This window comes from Malus sylvestris, chromosome 16 (assembly GCF_916048215.2).
Source record: "Malus sylvestris chromosome 16, drMalSylv7.2, whole genome shotgun sequence".
NCBI classification, from domain to species: Eukaryota; Viridiplantae; Streptophyta; class Magnoliopsida; order Rosales; family Rosaceae; genus Malus; species Malus sylvestris.
Window position 1 is genome coordinate 20,244,624 of NC_062275.1, and position 24,485 is coordinate 20,269,108.

The 24,485-nt window shown below is 38.0% G+C and overlaps 1 protein-coding gene and 1 long non-coding RNA gene across 4 annotated transcripts; both read left to right on the forward strand.

Moving 5' to 3' along the window:
• Nucleotides 1–908: 908 nt before the first annotated feature.
• LOC126606680 (uncharacterized) lies at nucleotides 909–4,912 on the forward strand. 3 transcript variants are annotated; one of them, XR_007617295.1, is made up of 3 exons: nucleotides 909–1,507; nucleotides 1,774–1,855; nucleotides 4,676–4,912. It is a non-coding gene; the product is annotated as an uncharacterized LOC126606680 (long non-coding RNA). The 3 variants fall into 3 exon arrangements; XR_007617294.1 differs by having other exon boundaries at nucleotides 1,789–1,855; XR_007617293.1 differs by having other exon boundaries at nucleotides 909–1,855.
• A 2,039-nt stretch (nucleotides 4,913–6,951) lies between these two features.
• Nucleotides 6,952–10,528, forward strand: LOC126608749 (serine/threonine-protein phosphatase PP1 isozyme 2-like). The gene is made up of 4 exons (XM_050276753.1): nucleotides 6,952–7,656; nucleotides 8,744–9,303; nucleotides 9,387–9,602; nucleotides 10,097–10,528. Exons 1-4 carry the CDS (start codon nucleotides 7,482–7,484, stop codon nucleotides 10,118–10,120), a joined length of 975 nt encoding a protein of 324 aa, XP_050132710.1. The 5' UTR covers nucleotides 6,952–7,481; the 3' UTR covers nucleotides 10,121–10,528.
• Nucleotides 10,529–24,485: the final 13,957 nt, after the last annotated feature.

Genomic DNA, 24,485 nt, shown 5'->3' on the forward strand with positions numbered 1-24,485 from the left:
TTGGATTAAAACCTGAAATTTTTAATCCAGAAAATTTAGGTTCTAACATAGAAACAATTTTTTTCTCCAACCCTTATGAGTTAAATTTTTAACCTAATATTATTAAAGAACGAATTTAGGATAATTTTGTTCTTAAAGTAACTTTTCTTTTAATTTTATGAACATTTTAACCTAAAAATATTTAGATTTCGATAAATATTAAAAAATTACTACCTTTAGATTTGATCATATTAGATCTTAGTCGTTGAATTTAATGAATTTGTAAAATATAAAACTAAAAAGAAATACAAATATATGGTAGGCTAGCCCACTAACTCAGGGAGAATCTTGGGATAAATTTGCCCCAAAAATGAGTTTTGGATTAAAACTCATATTTGGCCCAAGAGTTGGAGCAAGTTGGGATAGGTTTAGAACCAAAAATTTGAGTTTTACTCTTAAGGGTTGAAATAGGTCTTTTGGAGTAGAATTTTTATTTTGCATTTGTCTGAAATGTCAAATATGATGTAAATATGTTTTTCATCTCAAATTGGCATTTTTCTCATTGTAAAGTCCTCCTCATTTGAAGTACTATAGTTCCCATTTTATTAGTTCCCACTGTGATTAACTTCTATTATCAGTTTTTAGACAAGTTTGCATTTTCTAGAGCATCTCAAATTATGTTCTCTACTTTAAAGCTATTATAAGAGAGATTAATGAATATGAACCATTATTGTCATAGCCCGTCCCGAAATATTACATTTTTAGACCTGAAATGTCAAATATGCCCTTGAGCGTTTATGGTGTTATGTGATTTAAATTTTGGATTTGGTCAAATTCGTTAAGTCCCAAATATTTTGGAACCAATTAGAACTAAAGGACTTAAGGTTCTAATTGTTTGGTTGGTTGTAGGAGGATTAGGACCACACATTTACACTTTCCCTCTCTCTCTCTCTCTCCCTCTCTCCCGTTGACCCTCACTTTCTCTCTCTTCCCTCTCGGTTCTTCTCCATTTTTGTACTGTACGTACGTACGAACGAAACTCAACCAACCTATCTCTTCACGGATCATGGTTGTGAAGACCATTTTCAAGTTCCTTACGAGCCCATGAACCCAGTGATACTATTATTTCGATGTGAAACCTTGAAAAACCCGAGAAACCATAACCTCCAATTTGAGGTACTGTTCATGCACACGTAAATGTGTAGTTTTCTGAGATTTTTGAAGTTATAGGGAGCTTTAGATCGTCTTCACGAGGCTTGGAGAAGAAAAATGAAGTGATTTGGACGTTGGGAAGCTCGGGAATAGGGAGTTGCAGGTTTAGCCGGAACATCGAAGGATTTTTCGGCGAGTTCCGTCGGTTTTAGGACGAGATATGAAGGTTTTTGTGATTTGGTTGAGAATTGGACGAGATATGAAGGTTTTCGTGATTTTCCAGTTTTCGGTGAATGGCGACGGCGACCGGCAAGGCTAACCGGAGAGGAAGATAGAATATTCCTTCAAAGTTGACGGAATATTTTGACGCCGTCAGGTAGAATTAACAGTTTCTGTTACTTTTTAACAGAATATTCCTAACGGGGTTAAGGGATTCCATTAGGGTCCCTGCGCGTGGCCGCGTGTGTTGCCGTGCCCTTGTCGGAGCGTGGTGGCACGTGGGACGTCGGAAAATTTTTCTAAAAATATGGGGATGTTGAGGTTGTGTAGATCACATTGGTATATTCAAACATCCCATTTGAGCAATGTATGAGAAGTTATTAGCTAGTATTGGTTATGTGCTTTAAATTAACGTTTTTATAGTTGTTTCGCATATAGGGGAGACTTATCCCGAGGACAAGCGCGGTCAAGGGCGACTCGGGGGCTACGACTCTTTGACATACCAGTGAGTGGGCTTTTGGTTTTCAGTATATACTTATATACTTGATATTTTCCCAGAAAATGCGTTTAAATGAAAGTATGCCTTGAAATGCCATGCATATAAATTTATGTTCAATATATGAATTAGTATATGATGCATACTATATAATTGTGGTGCTGTGGACACTCAGGTAAGTCCAAGTGAGTTTATGAATTGTAAATGTGAATAACGATTATGATTAATTGAGAAGTATAGAGCTCATAAACCTGCACCTCGATGTTCGTGATTAGTCAGAGATATGGCACATGCTTGTATATAATGTCACTGATGCGAGAATTTCTTGACACACAAATTAAACCCTCTTTTTGACAATTGTAGTATAGATGTAAGTAGGGTATCGTTCTAGGCCGGGGATTAGGAGGGATTGCTAATCTATTCTAAATTAATTTAAAAATATTAAACAAGACTCAAGGACACAAAACTAGGCTAAAAACTCTAATAACTCGAAACACACTTAAAATGACTCAAAATAATGAAAACAATTAAATTAAACACTAGGAACTGAAATGGACGGAAATTAAATTAAAAGACTAACAATAAAGAAAACTAAATAAATAATATAATTTAATAATGGATGGGTGTTTGGTTTTGATGAAAAATAAATTAAACTTAATTAAATTACAGAATTGACAAAAACATGAAATTAAGGTGAAATGATAAATGACGGACTAGCTAGAGGGTTCTTCTCCACACATGACACATATGCAACCTAAATTGATTTTCAGTTGTTCTTTCAATAAATTGTGAATCTCAATACTCCAGATTAACCGTGAACAGCACTTTTTTAATCTTCAAGTTTTCCTTAAGTTATTGAATTGGACGGAAAAACGCATACAACAATTCAAAACATTCTTCAAAAGTCCCCTACGTGAAAAGCACAATAGCGATACAATCAAAGATCATTAAACTTTGTGAAAACTATAAGCATTGACGAGGCATTCGTAACTATGAAAAGCATGATACTCTTGCCAAGAATTTACTTAACGTGATTGTGACTAGCAACCTTTACTACTTGTGAAAATAAGTTCATAACGATTAGGTGAAATTCACTTATATTCTAGCATCAAATTCATGCATGTAAATTAAGCGTGCACTCTCAACCAACATACACAAATCAGTTTTTATACGAACGGATAAGTAAATTGAAATCACAACTTATGAAATCACAACCGAAGGTAATCAATTCATATTACAAATATATTCATGGTTTCGAATTAACCTCTAACCAACATAAATTTAATTACACATTATTAAAAACAAAAATAAAATAGGAGTTTGGAAAGATTAAACCGAAAGAAAGGATCTGCTGCTTGGACTCTGAACTGCATGGACTCTGAACTGCATTTTCATGCTGACCTCCTGTCCTCTCTACGTCTGCGAGCTACCGTCCTTCTTTCTGTTTTCCTGTGCTGTCTGACCTCGCTGCCAAAGGGCAGCTTCCCCCTTCCCTTCTCTCCGCAGCTTCACACTGCCCAAAGGGCAGCCCTCTGCCTTCCACCAATTCCCCTTGCGTCTCTGCGAGCTGCCCAAAGGCAGCTCCCCCTTTTTCTTCTGCTTCTGACAGTCTCCCCGCGCTGGCACTGAAGCTTTGCTGCTTCTCTCTGACCTCGCTGCCCTCTCGTGTTCTCTCCAGCTGCAAAGGCAGCTTTTGGTTCTTTTTTTATTCCTTTCTTCACCCTCCCACGATGTAAACCAGCTGTTCCGTCTGTTGCCTTAAACAAAAGGCAATGATTTCTTTTCAAAGCCCCCAAGGCCACCAGTGGAAACCCCATCATTGATGTCCCCCGTGCTCTCCACTTTCTTCTCTAATTTCTTTGCTATTTTCTGCAAATTAAGTGGAATCCCCACTTTTCTGGCAAAGCCACGCACCTTTATTTTCATTTAGTTTCTAGCAGCCTCACGTAGCAGAAAAATAAGTTCTTTTAATCATGTTACTCCTACAAACACAAAATATCAAAAGTATCATAAATACTTAAAGCTTCCAACTAAATTAGACAAGAGAAGACATATAAAAGGATGAAATATAAAGTTTAAATATTGGTTTATCATTTAGCGTCACAATGGATTAGCAATATTGTAATTTAAATTTGCTTTTGACGAATTTATTACATAAAACTCATTTGTGTCATTTTTATTTTCTTTGCATAACAAATCCTATAAACACAAAAATAACGTAAATAGCTCAAAAATATAAGGAACTAACTAAGAAAAGACAAGTGAATTTGAAGTAAAAATATATATAAATATGATCCGATCAGTCACCTCCTGCACCCTATGCTCACATTGGATCCAATACAGACCATTATAGGTGATTCCAACTCGTAGATGACTAGCGATTTATCGCACAGCTATCATGAGAGCGTAGTATTGAGCATAATTATATTACACCCAGTCTTGTTGTACAGACCTTTTCAGTGGTTCCAACTTGTGTGCAATGTAGTGCCGTATAGGTCATTTGCAGTGACTCTGGTTCGATTGACTAATGAGCTATGAATGCAACCGTACAGACTTCTGCAGGGATTCTGGCTAATGTGTTATTTTCCATGAATTTATTTTCACATGAGTTACTTATCTTGTTTATATCTTGGCATGACATACTTATGATTATGAATATGTGTAGCATGATTTGAATTGATATATATAGATATATGTATATGTTTATATTCTATTTCTAGGAAAAAGTATACATGTTTTACGGCGAGGGGTTAGAGCACTTGAAAGTTAAATGTGTTCTTAAAACCCTTGTTTTTGCCCACTCACGTTTTCTGTTTTGCGCCCCTCCAGGTTTTAGGTAGACTTGCTGTTGGTGGCATTAAGGATCTCGATGGTTCTGATAGAATAAAATATTCGTAGGATATCTTCTGGTACTATATAACTAGTACTTGTCCTACTGGACTGCACCTAGATTTTCTATGCTCTGATTAGGAGTATTTACTCTTATATCTCACTCCTAGCACTTTCCTGCTTATTAGTGCACATTAGTACCTTTCGGTTTTTATTTATTCGTATATTTCTTATCCTTATCGCTTCCGCACTGTGCACATGGCTACGTCACCCTCATGTGATGGCCAGCATACCTCGATCTCGGTCGGGGTGTGTCAATTATTCACTAATTTGGAAAGCCATTAAAAATGCTAAAACCTATTAAAAGAGCCTAAAATTTTCTATTACAACCATATTCTCAGATTTGGGAAGTCATAATGAATATGAACGAATAGAAATAAGTTTTTAATTTAAAAAGTTATTAAAAGTAACGATTAATGCTAAAAGCTCTTAGGAGTTTCTTTCTTATTCTCTAAATTTAGGAGCTTGTAAAATTGATTTCTTTTTGTACAAAAAAACCACCCACAATATTAAAAGTTGCACCAGCTCATTTTTTTTTGTTTGTTGAGACAAGCAATATTATTCTAAATTAATCTATGGTCCAAGAAAGGAAGTTCAAACCCTAGCACGCATAAGAAGCATACGTTCATTTTGGACAATATGATTATGCTCAAACCTGATGTATTAAGAATATTTCTCTTCTTTGGGAGAGGTCACAAGTTCGAACATTCTTAAAAGATTAAGAAATAAAAAACTCTTTACAAAAGATAATAATATGTATATATATCAAGCTCTTTATGCAAAGGGATCCCCATTTAAAAAAAAAAATAGGGATTAGGTGTGGGGCCCACTCCACATCGAACTTCAATGATCTGAACCTTCTATTTTGTAAGTCCCGATTCATAGATGATTCTTGCAAAAATTCAATTCAATTCGAAACCATTTGCCTATTTAATTATCAAGATAAAATTTCATTGTTTCTTATTAACAAAGTATTCGTTAATTTTTTGAACCCAATACGATGTCTTAAATATTTTCTATTTGGCTAATAGTTTGCAAGGATGATCTATGAGATGCAACTTGAAAATAAACGATTCACATCGTTACAACTAATCCCTATTTTATTAATTTTTAATTAGTTTAATCATTTATTATAATTAATATTGAGTTGATTGATGTAATTATTCTACTTTTTTCTTCTTTTCAATCAAGGAAGGTGAACAGATTACTGATTAAACTTTAAATATCCTTTATTAAATTTTAATTAGTTTAATAATTTATTTTATAAAATAATAAAATAATAATTTAATTTGACATATCGTTTGGCGAACAAAACCTTAAAAGATGTCAAAGTGCCAAATAATCCGTCAAAATTTAAATTTTATGATCAAAATTTGAGATGGTCTTAGATTTTATAACATCTAAAGATTTTTATTTATTCATTAAATGACATGGGTGCTTATGTGAATTTTAACTAATACTAATGATAAAAACTAAAACTGAAAAAACATAAAATTTGGGAAATAAAAATAAATTTTAAAAAGGAAAGAAACCCTAACTAGTTGTAAAAACTACCTCCAGACTTTTAGCCAATAACAAAAACAATGAAATCTCTTCTTAATTTGCTGATGGCCGACCGACCAGAAGGGTTTTGGATTCTTAAGTTGTTTTGAATGTGTTAGAGAAAATAATATTGAATGAATAACTGATTGAATCACATTATTGCTAACCCATTGTGAGATTAAGCACACCCCCTCCCCTTAGTGTAGATAATATAAAAATAATAATCATTTGACAACTAATTTAATCACATTATTACTAGCCCATTGTGAGGTTAAGCTTATCCCCTCTCCCTTAGTATAGATAATATTGTTTGTTAAAAAAAAAAAATTTAACAACTAATTTAATCACATTATTGCTAGCCTATTGTAAGACAATAATTAAAAAAAATAAAATAAAGCACAAAAAAATTAATTATAAAAAAAATTACTGTTAAAACAATGAAAATGCCCATGTCTTATTTGATGCGTTATTTTAGGATGCTTTTGAAGTTTTTTTGTCCTGAGAGCATTTTTGTCCAAATATTTTGTTGAGGCATGATGACACCAAAATCACTATTAACCTTTCCATTAGCTTTATATATGTCTATGTATATATATATGTATCTGTATAGGTATGTATATGTATATAGTGTATGAGGGAGATGATGATGATGAACTTGCCGCCCGCCGTATGCGTGGAGCGTGCGAGTGTGAAATTGGTGTGCGACCGCTTAAGTGCTTACCGACCGAGTTTCAAAGTTTTCTCAAAATTGGTGGTCTTATGCATCATCGTTCTGGTTTACTGGGGGTCCAGACTCCATACTTCCTTCCCCCCCCCACCACTCACAACCCCACTTTACCCTCCTCTCATTCATCCCCTGATACCTCCACTTTCTTCTCCAAAGAAACAAATAAAGATTTCAAAGAACATATTCTTTGCTTTTAATTTCAGCCTGCGCCATTCGTTTTTCTAAAGTTCGAGAGAGAACCCAAACCCCCTCCCTATCCATTTGATTTAAAGCTCCTTCCTTTACAGCCCCTCTTGCTTTTTTTTTTATTTTTTTGTTTTTTTCCCCCATGGCATGAAAGTCTTTGGAGGTCCAGAAGGCCAAAGCAGTGTCCTTTATTCTTATTCTTATGCTTTCCTCTCTGGCTTTAATTTGTTCTTGGTTCTTGAAAGATTGAGTATTTTTTTTTCTGGGTGAATTCAAGAAAAATACTTGGAGATGGAACGTGGGGTTCTTGATAGTTTAATCAATAGGCTTCTTGAAGTGAGAGGCAGACCAGGGAAGCAAGTGCAGCTTCAGGAGAGTGAGATGAGGCAGCTGTGTCTTGTCTCCAAGGATATTTTTCTGAGGCAGCCTAATCTTTTGGAGCTTGATGCTCCTATCAAGATTTGTGGTACTTTTACCTCAACCCCCATACTCTGTTTTATCTTATTTTAGTTTAAAATTTAATATATTAATCATCTTAGTTTACTTGTACTTCGATCAATTTTGAGTTTGGATTTATAGGTCCGCATAAGTTTGATTCGCTTGAACTGGGTTGCGATCAAATATGGAGATGAATAATCTGTGTTTTCATCTTTGAGTGACTGACAAGAAATCAAGAACGGTAAAATATGTCATAAAGTTCAATGGTTAGGAACATCAGTATATATCCTTACTTGGGATATGTCTTATAAGACAGAGTGCTATAAATAAACAAGTGATCAAGTTGGATCCACTGCTTTTGAGAAATTCATTCTTGAATCCATTGTTATGGTTTGATGACGGGCCATTTTAGTTTATGAGTAAAAATTTGTGAGCTGTGATCAGTTACATAGAGTGATGCATAGTTAGGATATGAACCATTATTCCAGCCTGATACGTGTGGCATTTTGGGGTCTCACGCTTCCATTATCACGCAGTTGAGTGTTTTCATTTCTCCTTTGTAACACATGCACAGTAGAGAGAAAATGTTGTGTAGGACAATAGATAATGACAACTTATTTCTTCTGGTGTCAGAAGTAGTTTTTGTTTCATTTACTTTTGTAAAGTTGTTCGTATCCGAAATTCATCTGCTAGAAATACTTCTTGCTGTTCCACTTTGAAAAACCAAGTTTCTGCCTGAGAGATAATGTCAAAATGATTTCTTGTGGGCCAGTTATCCCTATTAACCAAAACCCTATAACTTCAGTTCTCTATGTTCTTTAGTTGGAAGTCGAGATATCCTTCTCTCTAAAAGCAGAGCTCTAGGTCGATGTTATATGTATCCGCATTGAAATTTTGACATTCCATGCCTGTATCCACACTGCGGTGTAGTTTTTGAATTCTTCTAGCATAAAATTGTTATATTTCTGAGATGTTGCAAAGACTAAGCATTGAAAGGTATGAATTCTTGATAGTTTCAGCCATAATCTATTCATTTATATGCATGTTTACATTTTTCCCTTAAGAAAAAAGAGAAACGTAATCGGATTTCATATGGGTTTCTTTACATCACACAGGTGATATTCATGGTCAGTATGCAGATCTTCTGAGGCTTTTTGAGTATGGTGGATTACCCTCTCAGTCCAACTATCTGTTCTTGGGGGATTATGTTGATCGCGGGAAGCAAAGCCTAGAAACAATATGCCTTCTCCTTGCATATAAAATTAAGTATCCTGAGAATTTTTTCCTTCTGAGGGGTAACCATGAATGTGCTTCAATAAACCGAATATATGGCTTTTATGATGAGTGTAAACGAAGATTCAATGTCAAACTCTGGAAAGTGTTTACAGATTGTTTCAACTGCCTTCCCGTGGCAGCTCTCATTGATGAAAAAATACTCTGCATGCATGGAGGACTATCTCCCGAGTTAAACAATTTAAATCAGATCAAGACCTTAAAGCGCCCTACTGATGTCCCAGATAGTGGTTTGCTATGTGATCTCCTGTGGTCTGATCCTAGCAAAGACATTCGAGGTTGGGGACCAAATGATAGGGGAGTTTCCTTTACCTTCGGTGCTGATAGGGTAACAGAGTTTCTTCAGAAGCTTGATCTAGATTTAATTTGTCGAGCTCACCAGGTCTGAAATTTTTTTAATTTGAGAATTTTCCAATACCATACAACCGAGAGTTCCTTCCACTGATGCCTTGTTTATATTTGCAGGTTGTCGAAGATGGATATGAGTTCTTTGCGAATAGGCAACTTGTGACAATATTTTCAGCACCTAATTACTGTGGTGAGTTTGACAATGCTGGGGCAATGATGAGTGTCGATGAGTCTCTTATGTGCTCTTTCCAGATATTGAAGCCTGATAAGAAGCCAAAGTTTAGCTTTGGGAGTAGAGCTGCACCTAAGCCGGGTACTCCATTGAAAGCCAAGGTATCATCCATCTCACTCTATGAACGAAACTCTTTTTTGTAGTTTATAATCATCGTAACCTTTTACATATTGGTATTTGTTGGAAACAGATGAAAAAGTAGAGAATTATATAGAAAAATTCCAACTATCGTCCATGCTGATGTTAGCCTAGAAAATCACTGCAAATTAATATAATGCATCTAAGTTGGTTAGTTGTGGAGTTTTAATTTCAACAATTTTTGAGTGCTAATGAGAGCTCCAATCAAGTCTCTGTGTGAGTTAAACATTTTTGTTGTCGTATTTTATTGGTAAAAAAATATTCTCTCAAGTATCCGAACTAGGTGTCTGTTAAGAGTTGGTACCTCGGTTTATGCTATTTAATTTTCATTCTTCCTTGTTATGTTGTCGGCTGCATATTTTACTGGATTTTGATATTATCTGCGCTTTATTAGCCTTCATCTTATAGATGAAACTTGCCTTCCCTTGTTATGATATGTATTTTTTTTTACCTCCAGTCGTTTCTTGGTGCAATGGCGTAAGGTATTGCGATCGGAGATTTCTGAAGAAAGTACCTGCCTTAAGTCGGAAATAGGCAACGTGCCGGTTTAACTGTTTAAGTCCTCTAATTGTTTTCAATACAAAAACACAAAATCGCAACTTCTTTCAGCTAGAGAGAGTGCAGAAGATCTTCCCATAAAATGTGCAATGCCCTTGTATGCAGTGGAGACTAGTACTACACAGCCCACTCTATGCAAGAGCAATAGGTAAAAAGTTGGAAAAAGAGTTTTTTTTTTTTTCCTTTTCCTTTTTCTTTTTTCTTTTTTGTGTTTTTTGGGTGGGTTGTTTGAGTCTTGCTTTTCATGTAAAATAAAAAATAGTTGTAAGACTCGGTTGATTATTCTCATATCAGTGTTGAATCTGTGTATTAATTAATCAAGGAACGAAAATAGTAAGTGTCCTTGGAAGGGGAAAAGGATCCTCGCCATATTCTCGCCATATTCTTTTTCTGGTGATCCCAGGAATCGTGTAATCATGTATGTTCATCGTACATCGTGCGATCAGTTTTCGTTAGGTACTATTTATATTTAATTTTAAATTTTAAATTTAAAATAATTTATGATCGTACTATGTACGATGAACGGATATGATTACACGATTCCTGGAATCTCCAGGAAAAGGATCCGGCGAGGATCCTTTTCCCTTGGAAGGTCTTTTGACCACTCAATAATAGTAAGTGTAATTAAAATTTTTATTTTTACTATTTATTTGTACCATTTCTTTAATAAAGATGAGACTAACATACTTAGTGGACTCTACTTCTAATATTTATTAAAGAGATGGTGCAAATGATGATACAAATAGATAGTAATTGTAGCATTACTCAAGAGCAATTTAGCCAAATAAAAAAAAAACTAAAACTAAAAGAATGAGGATAAAGCATTGATTATGTATATCTTGTCCACATTTGAAATAATACACTTCCCACCACTAAAAGCAGTGGTGATTTATGCTCTCCTCTTACACCGAAAAAAAAACATAACACTAAATATACATAATCACGAATATACATATACATAAACAAAAATTAGCAAATTAAGCACATGATTACAATGGAGCAAAAAATAATTTCAAAAATTCAAAAGACAACACATGGATTTTTTTCTTCAAAAAAGATGACATTGTCCTCATTAAATAGGCAAGACATAAAAATGTTTCCACGCGCAGTTCAACATCCTGGAGGCTTGAACAGTTGACTATGACTATACCAAGCTCCACTGCTCGTGGCATGAAAATGTTAAAGACATTAAAGATATAATTAATCACCAAATCGTATCTTTAATACATTCCTAATTGAAGATCTAATAGCTATAGTTAACAAGAATGCCAGGTGGCAATTAGTACAAGAGGTAGCTTACAGAGTAAGCTTTGCGATTATTAGTTGTATTACAGAAATCTCTCTCTCTCTCTTTCTTTCTTTTGTACTGCATATTTTCTAAATTGATCTCGATCTTTCTATGAGCTTCTAAGTTGGTTATGATGGTATCTCAAGGGACTTGTGATTCACTGTGGATTGTAGAGTTCTTGATTGACGGGCGCTTAATTTCGCTGCGGGTTGTTGGTACGCCCCAATCGGCTTAGAAGCTGATATTGATAGAAATAGAAGAACAATGCATGAATTTAAAAGGGAGAGAAAGAGAGAAGTCGAAGATAGGGAAGAGAAGGGTTCCTTTTTCATTCATAACCCCTCGGGCTGAGTTTAACATATATATATAACAAGCCAATAAAGGGAAAACCCTAGCTACGAGGCTTGGGCTTGAAGCCAAGACAAAGTAAATATTAACGAAAGGCATGGGACTGAAGTAAAGGGGTAAGGCCCAACAGTAAGGTCCTAACAACTCCCCCCTTCTTGAGAATGAACCTGTCTTCAGGTTCGAAAGGCGAGATAGTAGGCGATGATCTCGTCGGCATCCTCCCATGTGGCATCTTCTGCAGGAAGGCCGGACCACTGTATGAGCCATTTGGTGACTGCAACGTTCTTCTTCTTGAACATCCCTCTGTCCAAAACCTTCTCAGGTTGCCAATGCAAGTGACCTGTAGAGTCAATAGGTGGAAGGATTGGAGTAGGAGAAATGGCAGCGCCGATCTTCTTCTTGAGCAGAGAGACATGGAAGACTGGGTGTATTTTGGAGTCAGGAGGCAAATGCAAATGGTAAGCCACTTGACTTATACGAGTTTTCACCTGGAACGGGCCATAAAACTTGGGTGCAAGTTTGTTGAAATGCTGAGTGGCCACAGATTGCTGGCGATATGGTTGGAGCTTGAGATAGACCCAATCACCCACATTGAATTGGCGTTCCGTTCGTCCTTTATCGTAAACTTGTTTCATTCGATTTTGTGCTAGTTGCAAATTAGCACGCAAGAGACAGAGTAGCTTGTCACGGTCCTGCAACGCCACATCAACCGAGTGAACGGCCATAGTTCCAGGGATGTAGGAGGTAATGGTTGGGGGTGGGAGTCCATATAACGCTTGGAAGGGGGACATTTTTATGGCAGATTGAAAAGTGGTGTTGTACCACCACTCAGCCCATGGAAGAAGAGTAACCCACTTGTGAGGACGATCTGCGGAAAAACACCGGAGGAAATGCTTGAGTGTGCGATTTAGGACTTCTGATTGGCCATCATATTGCGGGTGGTATGCGGAGCTATGACACAGTTTGGTGCCCTGTTTGCTGAAAAACTCTTGCCAAAAGTGACTTAGAAAAGTTGGGTCACGATCCGAGACAATCGATTTTGGCATGCCATGGAGACGAAAGATTTCCTTGATGAATGTGTCAGCAACTATTGTAGCCGTGTATGGGTGCTTCAGTGGGATGAAATGGCCATATTTGGTGAGGCGGTCTACAACGACCAAAATGATTGTGTAGCCATTGGAAGACGGTAAACCTTCGACGAAGTCAAGAGCGATATCCTACCATATGTCGGTGGGAATGGGGAGCGGTTGCAGGAGACCTGGCGGGTGAATAGTCTCATGATTCTGGCGTTGGCATTCAGAGCATGTGGCTACAAAAGTTTTTACATCCTTACGAATGCCTGGCCAAAGAAAATTACGAGAGACTCAGTTGTAAGTACGGAGAAAGCCGGAGTGGCCACCTTGCAGCGAGGAGTGGAATTCGTCAAGGATCTTTGGCCTCCATTGGGATGTAAGGGGAACACAAATTCTCTGTTTGTAATGAAGGACACCATTGACAAGTGTGAAGCCCTGCACACTACTGTTTGGTGTTTGGAGTAGTGAAGGCCAAAGTGTTTGAACCTGGGGGTCTGTAGCATATGATTGTTGCAGTTCTGGTATACAATCAAACACTGGAGAGGACAACCCCATAAGAGGCAGTAGCTCATGTTGGCGAGATAGTGCATCTGGAGCTCCGTTTTGGGAACCCGGTCTGTAGTCCACTGTGTAATTATAACCAAGAAGCTTAACAAGCTATTTGTGTTGTTGTGGAGTTGTGATACGTTGCTCAAGGAAGAATTTGATGGGTTTGTGATCAGTGACAATCCGAAATTGTTGACCCAAGAGATAATGGCACCAATGTTGTACAGCAAAGACGATGACAAGCATTTCCTTGTTATACGTAGAGAGATCGAGATTCCGACTGGACAATGCCTTATTGAGGTAAGCTATGGGATGACCTTCTTGGCATAAGACCGCACCTATACCCATACCAGATGCATCGGTTTCCACTGTAAACTGTTTGGTGAAATCGGGGAGAGCAAGCACGGGTGTGGTTACGAGTGCCTGCTTGAGCGTATTAAATGCAGCAATGGAGTCTAGTGTCCAAGAGAAATTGCCTTGTTTTAACATCTCAGTCAAGGGCTTTGCAATCAAGCCATAATGACGTACGAACTTCCGATAATAACCCGTGAGACCCAAGAATCCACGAAGGCCTTTGAGAGACTGCGGTTGAGACCACTTTGTGATGGTATAAACCTTAGAATTGTCCACAGCTACACCTTGGCCCGAGATAGAGTGACCCAAATAGTCAATCTTAGCTTGCCCGAAGGAACATTTGCTAAGTTTTAACCTTAAGATGTGAGTAGACAAAACTTGAAAAACATTCTCCAAATGGGAGAGGTGAGTAGCCAATGAGGGACTACAGATAAGGATATCATAAAAAAAAAAAACCAAGACAAACTTACGTAAGTATGGCCGAAAAATGGAATTCATCAAAGCTTGAAAAGTTGATGGAGCATTGGATAAGCCGAATGGCATCACCAAGAATTCGAAATGGCCGTCGTGTGTTTGAAATGCGATTTTTGGGATATCCTCAGCACACATTCGGATCTGGTGGTAACCTGACTGAAGGTCAAGCTTAGAAAATATAGCTGCCCCATATAATTCGTCGAGTAACTCATCCACAATTGGTATTGGGAAACAGTCCTTGATGGTTGCTGCATTCAAAGCTCGATAGTCAATACAAAGTCGCCATGAGTCATCCTTCTTTTTGACAAGGAGAACGGGGGTGGAAAATGGACTATTGCTATTTCGAATTACTCCTGATTGTAGGAGTTCCTGCACTTGTTTTTCAATTTCAGCTTTGTGGGAGTATGGGTATCGATAGGGACGGACCGAAGTAGGTGTAGTGTTGGGGAAGAGTGGAATTTTATGGTCTATGTGGCGTTGGGGTGGGAGGCCCGAAGGTATGGCAAAAAGATGGTGGTATTGTGTCAAGAGGAAAAGAATGGCTGATGGGGTATTGGGTGGAGGAGAGATAGAGGGTGCCGTAGGTGGGGTTGGTTGGGAATTGGGATGGTGGGGTGGGTAAGTGGGTTGCAATGAGTGACAGGTGCGAAAAGGTGGAGTGGCTTTGACTAATCCTTGAAGAGTGTGGGTATGGCCCTGGACATTGAATATCATAGTTTTATGTTTGAAGTGCCACCCTATAAAACCGAGAGACTCCAACCATTCAGACCCCAAGATAAGGTCATAGCCAGGTATGTTCAAAATGAGGAATGAACCACGAAGGGTGTAGCCTTGCATTTTTACAGCCACATCATGAACTCGGGAGGAAGTAACAACTCGAGTGTGAGAGGCAGTGGTGAAATGGATTGGGGCAATATGTTCAATTGGGAGGCCTAGGTGGTGTGCAATATTTGTATGGAGCAAATTGCAAGCAGCTTCTGAATCGATTAAGACCGTAACCGGAAGGCAGTTGATGGAGCCGTGTAATCGCATTGGTTGACCCATGCTAAGTCCAGGGAGCTGAAAGAGCTCAAGCATGTGGCATGGGGGATCGGGAGGGAGCTCTTCCTCCGATTGGCAGTCATGAAATTCAGGAGATTCATCCTCAGTGGTAGGAGAATCAAGCATCACAATCATAGGAACTTTGCATTTGTGTCCTGGGACATGGGGTTCTATGCAATGGAAGCATTTACGTTTGCGGATTTTTTCTTGAACCTCGGCTGGGGTTAATCATTTAAAATGAGGGGTTTGGGTTTGTGGGGGTTTTGGGGAGGAGATGGCAGGGATGGAGGTGGGGTTGGATTGTTTGGGAAAGTTATGGGAAAGGTATGGCCGAGAGTAATTTGGGCGAGAAGTTCTTTTGGAGTGATTTTTGGTTTCAAAAATTTTGGCTAATTTTTTAGCTTGGTGTAAGGACTCGGGTTCGAGGGCTAGGACATCATGTTGGATATCCTCTTTCAGTCCCCCCAAGAAAACATGTTTCAGCTGATTTTCTATCCAATCAATCACCCTACAGGAAAGTTTAGTAAACTCTGCTATATAGTCATCCACAATGCCAATTTGTTATATGTGGGTGAGCTGGGATTCAATATTTGCTCGATCACCCCCACCAAAACGTTGAAGCAACAAGTCAACAAATAAACCCCAATTATCTCTGCCGTGCCTTTGTTCAAAACCCCTCATCCAAATAGAGGCATCTGCACCAAAATTACAAGCTGCAACAAGGGCCCATTATTAAGGGGGGGACCTCGTAATAGTCGAGATATCGTTCCACCATGGCCAACCACCCGTAAGGGTCTTCCTTAGTGAAACGCGGGAGTTTCATTTTGATTGGTTTGAAGTTGTGGGAAGGGTGTTGGGAAGTGTATGGTGTTGGGTGGGTGTGTGGTGAGTAGAAGGAGGGGTGGGGGACGGGGAAATATGGAAGGAGTGAGAAGTATATGGTGTTGGGTGGGTGTGGGTGTAAGGGTGCGGTGAGTAATGAGATGAAGAGGCTGGGTTTGGTTGCGAGTGGGCCGGCCTGGGTGTGATAGTAATAGGGGATGGTGTGGGCCGGGTTGAGGGGGTGTAGGTAGGGAGTGGGTTGAGGTTATGTGGGTTAGAGAGGCCCAGGCCCATGGGAGAAGAACTCGGTGCGGGAAATAGGGAGCGGAAGAAGGGTTGCAGATTGGAGGTAGAGGCTCTCGGGTTGAGAGTGGGGTTTGGGTGGACGGAGGTTGCGGGGGTAGAAGTGGGTAGGACGGTAGTGGTCGGGGTTGGTGGGAGGGCTGATTTGAGGTGGCGCAGCTCCTCTAACAGTACGGTTTGAAAAGATACGAACTGGGAGGTCATGGTGGTTTGGAAAGCTGTGTTGGAATCGCTGAGTAGGTCTAAGGATTTCTGGAATGAAGCTTGCTGATTTTCCAGAATGGCGATTGTGTCACATACATCCTCGACTTGGTTACGGAGGTGCTCGTGACGAACATCCACCGTAGCGACGACGGTGTCGGGGTCAGAGCTAGCGGATTGTGTGTTTTTGCCCATCTGTCGAAGGCTCTGATACCAATTGGTACGCCCCAATCGGCTCAGAAGCTGATATTGATAGAAATAAAAGAACAATGTAGGAATTTAAAAGGGAGAGCAAGAGAGAAGTCGAAGATAGGGAAGAGAAGGGTTCCTTTTTCATTCATAACCCCTCGGGCTGAGTTTAACATATATATATAACAAGCCAATAAAGGGAAACCCTAGCTACGGGGCTTGGGCTTAAAGCCAAGACAAAGTAAATATTAACGAAAGGCCTGAGACTGAAGAAGAGGGGTAAGGCCCAACAGTAAGGTCCTAACAGTTGTAAGGTTTCTTGGATCTTGATCTTTGTTCTTGACTGTTAATTTCTTATGAATTTGTTGTTTTCGGGTGGAAATTTGGCATATGTTCTATTTCTGTTGATGTTTAGGTAGTTCTTGCATCTTTTGGAAGAATTTCTTCTTTAAAATTGTTCTATTTCTGTCGATAGTCGATGATTTCAGATCTGCAATTTTCAGTTCTTTAGGGTTTCTGTGTACTTGTTGTTTAAAAGGCCAATGCCATATAAGTGAAGGTCGATACCATAATCGTGAAGGCCGATGCCAGGATTTGTGGTGAAATTTGTTTAGTGTTCTTCAGATGTTTGTGAACACCAATTGCCAACTATATTGTTTACTTGTTGATTGCTGAAGATCAATGCTTGTTTTTGACAATTTAGTATGACTAATTCTCAAATCAAGATTGAAGGAATTTTGGGGATGTTAACAATTAGGCTAGGAGATAAAAATTACTCCAAATTGGCATGTCAGTTCTGTACTCGGGGTTATAAGTTGTTTGACCATTTTGATGGAACTTCAGTACTTAGGGTTACAAAAGAAATTACAGTGGCTTTTCAGGAATGGGAACAAATTGATTGGCACTACTTAGTCTTTTGATTGCTACTTTGACAGATGATGCTATTAATCATGTACTTGGTTGTAAAGTTGTTCATGATGCTTGATCAATTCTTGATGATCGATATGCTACTGTGTCCAAATCTAGGATTAATATGTTGAAAATTGAGTTTTAGACTTTACAAAAGGAACTGATTCTATTGACAAGTTTCTTTCTTGGCTTAAATCTATCAGAGACTAGCTCGTTGCTTCTGGAGAGGCAATATCGGACAATGATTTAATCATTGCAGCCTTAGCTGGTTTACCAAGGGAGTATGCAATAATTAGAACAATTATTCTTGCTAGGGAGACATCTATTTATCTAAAAGAATTTCGTGCTCAGCTTCTTAACACCGAAAGGGATTTTGACAACATGGAACACACTTTTTCTCACTATATAGCAACTCTTTACATGCAAGGTTCTTCTTCTACATCTAGAAAGAGTTCAGGTTCTTCATCTCAATCTTATTCTGATGATGGGTTGTCTTCAGCTACTGTTGGCACAGTTTGCCCTGGTTATTTTCATCATAATTCACTCCCTCCTCAGTTTTCATCTCAGCCTCCATTACCTCCACCAGATCCATCTCAGCAACTCCTTCTTATGGATATGGTTTTGGTTACACTGGTAATGTCTCTTCTGCTTATAATTCTGGTACTAGACCTTCTAATTCTCAGAGAAACAACTTTGGAGGACAACAAAGAGGTGGTTACAATTATTACAACAAAGGCAGATATTTGAATTCTAATAATCGATAAGGAGGATGTCAGTCTTAGTCTGGTAGGACAGACACTAGATTCAATATGCAACCTGAATGTCAGATATGTAAGAGAAAAAGTCATACACCTGCCAACCATTATCACAGGAATCCAAGTTCAAATCAGGCTCATTTGTAGGAATGTCAAATTTGTGGAAAACTTGGACACATTGTGCTGGATTGTTATCATCGAGGGAATTTTGCTTATCAGGGAGCTCTTTCATCATCCTTCATTACAAGTTCATCAAGAGTTTCTTTATCCATCATCTTCCAATTCATTTATTGGTTCTTCTCATCCTAGTGCATCTCTTCATGCTATGCAAGCTTAGCTTGTGAATTCCTATTCTCCTAATGATGTTTGGGTGGTTTACATTAGGGATTCGCATCACATAACCTCTTATGTTCATAATCTTGCACAAGCTACTCCTTTTGAAGGTTCTAACAGGATTAAAATAGGCAATGGTCAAGGTTTGCCTACAAAGCACATTGGTTCTACTTTACTCATAAGTCCTTCACATACATTGAAATTCACTAATGTTTTACATGTTCCTTAAATTACTGAGGATTTGTTATTTGTCAAACAATTATGTAAGGATAATAAGTGTCGATTTATATGTGATGATGTGTGGTCTTATTTGCATGATAAGGTAACAAAGGAGATCCTTTACAGAGGCAAGAGTAAGCCATATAAGTTGTTTCAGATTCTAGTTGCAAGACCTATGAATTCTTCAGTGCAGTTTAGTATAGTTTTAGCATATCTTGGGCAGTATATCAAGTCTTCATTATGGCATCAGAGGTTAAGTCTTGTCTTTTGTTTTGAATAAGTCTCAGATTTCTCATGTAATTGATGATGTACATAAAATGTGTTCTCATTGTATTCAAGGAAAAATCTCTAGGCTTTCATTTCGTACTGAGTCTGTTAGTTGTTTGTTACCTTTTGAGAAAATATATTATGATATACAAGGGCCTTTTCCAATCAAATCCATTGAAGGGTATAAATATTACGTAACCTTTGTGGATGATTGTACCATATTCATCTAGATTTTTCCTCTATGCAATAAATCAGATGTTTTTCAAGTATTTTGTGCAGTTTTATAATTTTTTAATTGTTCAGTTTGGTGTTGTTATTAAGAGTATTCAATCTGATGGAGGTGGTGAATATCTTAGTACACAGTTTAAGAATTTTTTGGTTTCCAAAGGCATGGTACATCAAATTCCTTATACCCCACAACATAATGGGTTTGTCGAAAGAAGGCATAGGCATATTGTGGAAACAACAATCACTTTGCTTACTGCAGTAGGGTTGTCTTAGTTTTTTGGTTTCATGCTTGTGCCTATGCAGTGTATTTGATTAATCGGTTACCTACCAAGTCTTTTACATATGGATTCTCCCTTTTCTATTTTGTTTCATAAGCCATCTTAGCTACAACACTTAAGAGTTTTTGGGACTGTTATTTTTCCTTATCTCAGACCTTATAACAACAAGCAGCTTTAGCCAAGGTCCAATTTATGCATTTTTGTTGGCTATTCAGTGGGATATAAGGGTTGTATTTGTTATAATATCCAGACTCACAAATTACTGATTTCTAGACATGTTGTGCATGATGAGACCATTTTTCCAGCTATAATGATGCAATGTACTCCATCTCAGTCATCTTCAGGGGTTTCTCACTCTTTAGTCCCTTCACCTATAGTGGTTAATCTTCCAATTTATGTTCCTCAAGTACACCAGCCAAATACAGTGCTAGTATCACACAGTGACACAGAAATGCCAAGCGGTTCATCACAGTTAGTTTATAATTCTTCAACTCCAATTGTTAGTATTGCTCTTCAGGAATCTGAAACATCTTCTTCAATAACTCATGGCAGTGCTACTCTTCCTTCTCTGGATTAATCCTCTTTGTTACCTGTCCATCATCTTGCACAACTTCAGGTATTACTTCTTATTTCCTCATCACCTATTCTTCCCACCAATGTGTCTTCTGATAACTCTATGATTCAGACAAGATTGAAAACTGGTGCAATATCTAGGTAGGATTATTCTGCATATTTGGCTTCTTTTCTAGAATTAAAGTCATTACAGTTAGACTCAGAATCTTGTTCTTTTGTTGGTTATTCATTTCTAGCCCAAGTCACTGATATCGATGAACCTAAGAACTTCAAGATTGCCTCCACTGATAGTTATTGGCAGCAGGCCATGCAGGAAGAATATGATGCTTTACAATCTCAAAGGACTTGGATTTTGGTTCCATCTCCAGCCAATCGATTTGTTGTCGGATGTAAATGGGTTTACAAACTCAAGAAGAATCCTGATGGTAGTATTGCTCGTTATAAAGCAAGATTGGTGGCTCAAGGTTTTACACAAGAACATGGCATTGACTATTTTGGGATGTTTAGTCCAGTTGTACGACATTCCACAGTGAGGCTTATTCTAGCCTTACACATAAATGGACACTTAGACAACTAGGCATTAAAAAATCCTTTCTTCATGGAGATTTACAAGATGAGGTCTATATGCAGCAGCCTAAGGGATTTGTTAGTTATGAGAATCCCTTTTATGTTTGCAGACTTGTTAAGTCTTTGTATGGGCTCAAGCAAGCTTCTCGAGCTTGGATTCAAAATTCACAAGGGTTGGACCAGCTTCGAGGGTTTGTTTCTTCACAATCTGATACTAGCTTGTTTGTCAAGCATGATGGTACACATGTGGTCATTCTACTGTTATATGTAGATGACATTATATTGACAGGTTCTAATGATACTCAAGTCCAACAAGTTATTGACAGTCTTGCAGAGATTTTTGAACTGAAAGATATGGGTATTTTGACCTATTTCTTAGGGCTGCAAATTCAATACAAACAAAATGGTGATATATTATGGATCGAATTTGTTTAAGAAACGATGAAGTTACGAAGCTCTGAAATTTGCCCAAACTTTCGGCCAAAAATTCTAGTCTCCGGTGAGCTCTGGCGGCTTGACTTAGCTTCGCTTGGCTCGGCTAGGCTCGGCTGAGTCAGTCATTGACTTATTGTCAGTGTTGACCGTTGACTTGTCAACGTTGACTTTTGGTTGACTTTTTTCGGGTTTCGGCCGAGACCCTTCCTAGACTAATTTCAACAACTTGATTCCAAATCCGCCATCCATTTTCCCAAATTCAATCATTTTAGTAGAGTTTTATTAATTAGTCCCTGTATGTGCTTAGGTGCGTTTGTTAGTGGCAACTTCGTCTTCTCTAGTTCGAACGGCTCTTCGACAACATAGTATTTGTGAGTGGACCCCTTTCAATATGCATGATTTTATTACTAGAAATGCATAAATGGAAAACATGATTTTATGACTACGTTTTATGAAACGTTTATTGAGTTATCAGATTTACGCCTTATGAAATATCATGCTTTATTGAATTTACTTTCTTTGAAATATTTATGAATATATATACTTATGAACATGGTTTATGATGATGTTTTGAGCTAGAACACTCCTATGGATTTATGATATGATGTTTTGAGCTATTGAGCTCCAATAGTACATATTTTGGAAAGATTATGTTCATGATTTTTTGTGCTTACTTAGTGGATATTCATACAATGTGCCTTCGGGCGGGCAATGTAGTGCCTTCGGGTGGAAGATATATGTGCCTTCAGGTGGGCGATGTAGTGCCTTCGGGTGATTATGATATCACTACTAAGCACACTATATATGATATGTTTTACGAAGATTTTATGGCATTCTAGGGTTTTCGGAAAACCTACTACGTATTATGTTATATGAGTTTTCTAAAAATTGGGGGTTAGTACGTTTGAAGAGTAGTTGACTTTAGTATTATTTATGAGGCGTGCAATCGATCCAGCGTTGAGGCATTCCCGTATCAGTATCTTCAACTCATCTCGGTGTAGGACCCCTTTCTTTGTAATCTTAACTAGTAGTATGCTCTGAACATGTCATGCATTATCACTTTTAAATTGTTGGTTGTTGAATATTCTCCTTTAGTCCGGTGACCCATACCTTTTTACTATTATTTTGTTAAGGTTTGTATTTGGATAATATATTGCGTGGTTACGCGCAAAAATTGTATGTGTGTTTCACATGATCTTGGCATATGCATTCATTAAATGGCTTGCATCACCCTTGGGTGTTCACCAACATGTGGCCATCCCGTTGGCCTTCGGACACAGGGATTGGGTCATCTTAGATTGGTATCAAAGCTTAGTTAATTCAGAGCATACTCAGGATCTTCTTTTAATGTAGTAGTGTGTCAGTCTTGATATCATTTGGATGTCACGACTTCCATATTTGGTGCCTTTCGGCGCAGTTGTGCAAAACTTATTTTGTTTGAATTGTCACATCTTATTTGAAGTACAAAAATTCATGTTGGGATTGTGCCTCATCGGTGACGAAATGGAATGATAAACGACTTTCAACAACGAACCGATACTTTAGGACATGCGTTCCCTAGGAATGACAGGCAGAGTCGGATTTACATTGAAGTGGCATGAAATAAAAAAATCTCAATAAGAGGAAGTCTGGTTAAGACCAATTGAAGACCTGAAATGAGGATGATACTCTACAACTTGCGTTCCCTAGGAATGACGGGCAGAGTCATATCTATATGGAGATCGCTCGAAACATCTGAAGTTCGTGTGGAGAAAGTAAGTAAGCACCAGTTGTATGAAAAGTTTAGCAAGTGTTAGTTTGGTTGGACCGAATTAATCTCCTCAAGCTTGTTGTTTTCGGTGAGGGAATTAGTGTGGACCCTTAGAAGATTTCTCGGTGATTGCATTTCCTAACAAGAGGATGAATGCTTCAGCGACCTTCATGAACCTAATCAACCGGTTATTCCACCCATATTCCGACGGATTCGTGATTTTCTTATTGACAACCTTCTTGTCTACTCCAACAATGAGGTCAAGTTCACTAAACATCGACAGTCAGCTTTATACCAAATTCTTCAAACGTTGATTTTGTTTAGATTAGATACTTTTCTTGGGAGACTCTATTGTGGCAGACGTTATTCTTATCAATTATCAAAAAGGTTGCGACTGTTGAAAATTGAAAATCCTCACAAGGTGTTATGAAATACGAAATATCTTTGGTCTTGTCAATTTCTATTGATAGTTCTTAACGATTCTTTGAGCATAGCCCTATTTCCTTTTTGGCTCATAAACAAGTTAGTTTTGTTTGAGATGTTGAAGGTGAACGAAGTTTTTGACAACTGAAGTATTGTCTCACCTGATTGTTGTTCTTATACTTTTCGATGACATCAATAAATTTTGAATTCTACGGTGATTTTTTTATATTAAATGTTTGGTTGCACACTGATGTTGCATAACCAAGTAATGATGTGCCTCTTGATGGTTGGAACCACATAAAGTGAACCAACCTATCTACGACCTTGAGCCAATGGTTACCGTCTTACTTGAAAACCTAATGATACCCTTTCTTTGTAGAAATTTATATGGGATGAAGGTTAGGAACATAACTTTTGGAGTTTGGAACATTGTCTTACTCATGCTCCCGTCCTTGTTTTTCTTGACGTTGGTGGTGAGGTTTAAATTTCTTGTTTTACATCCTTATCACGTTTGGGGTTGTTTTCTGATGTAGCATGGGAAGGTCATCGTCTATGCTCCCAGACATCTCGAACCTCATACAGAGAATTATCCTATTCATGACCTAGAGTTGGTAACAATTTCCCTTGCTGTAAAATCTGGTGACGTTTTCTCTATAGCAAGAAGTGTTGCATCATTTCTGACCAAAGAAGTGGTAGAGTGTTTCCACACAGAAGGTGTTGAGCTTGAGATAGAAAAGGTGGATGGAACTCATTGATGATTTTGATTGCAATTTTGAGTATTGATAGAGATTTAAGCACCTGCAAAAGTAGGGATAAAAACACTTAAGAATACTTGCAAGAGTACAAGGTTATCGTAGTATAACAGCTCAAGTAAGGTTGTTTTCTATAGGGATTGAATAAATAATTTATGTA

Excerpts from the sequence above, each read along its gene's own strand:
- LOC126608749 (XM_050276753.1), top strand. The coding sequence starts at position 7,482 with ATGGAACGTGGGGTTCTTGATAGTTTAATCAATAGGCTTCTTGAAGTG. Across the intron at positions 7,657-8,743 it reads TGCTCCTATCAAGATTTGTG|GTGATATTCATGGTCAGTAT; the intron begins GTACTTTTACCT and ends TACATCACACAG. Across the intron at positions 9,304-9,386 it reads TAATTTGTCGAGCTCACCAG|GTTGTCGAAGATGGATATGA; the intron begins GTCTGAAATTTT and ends TTATATTTGCAG.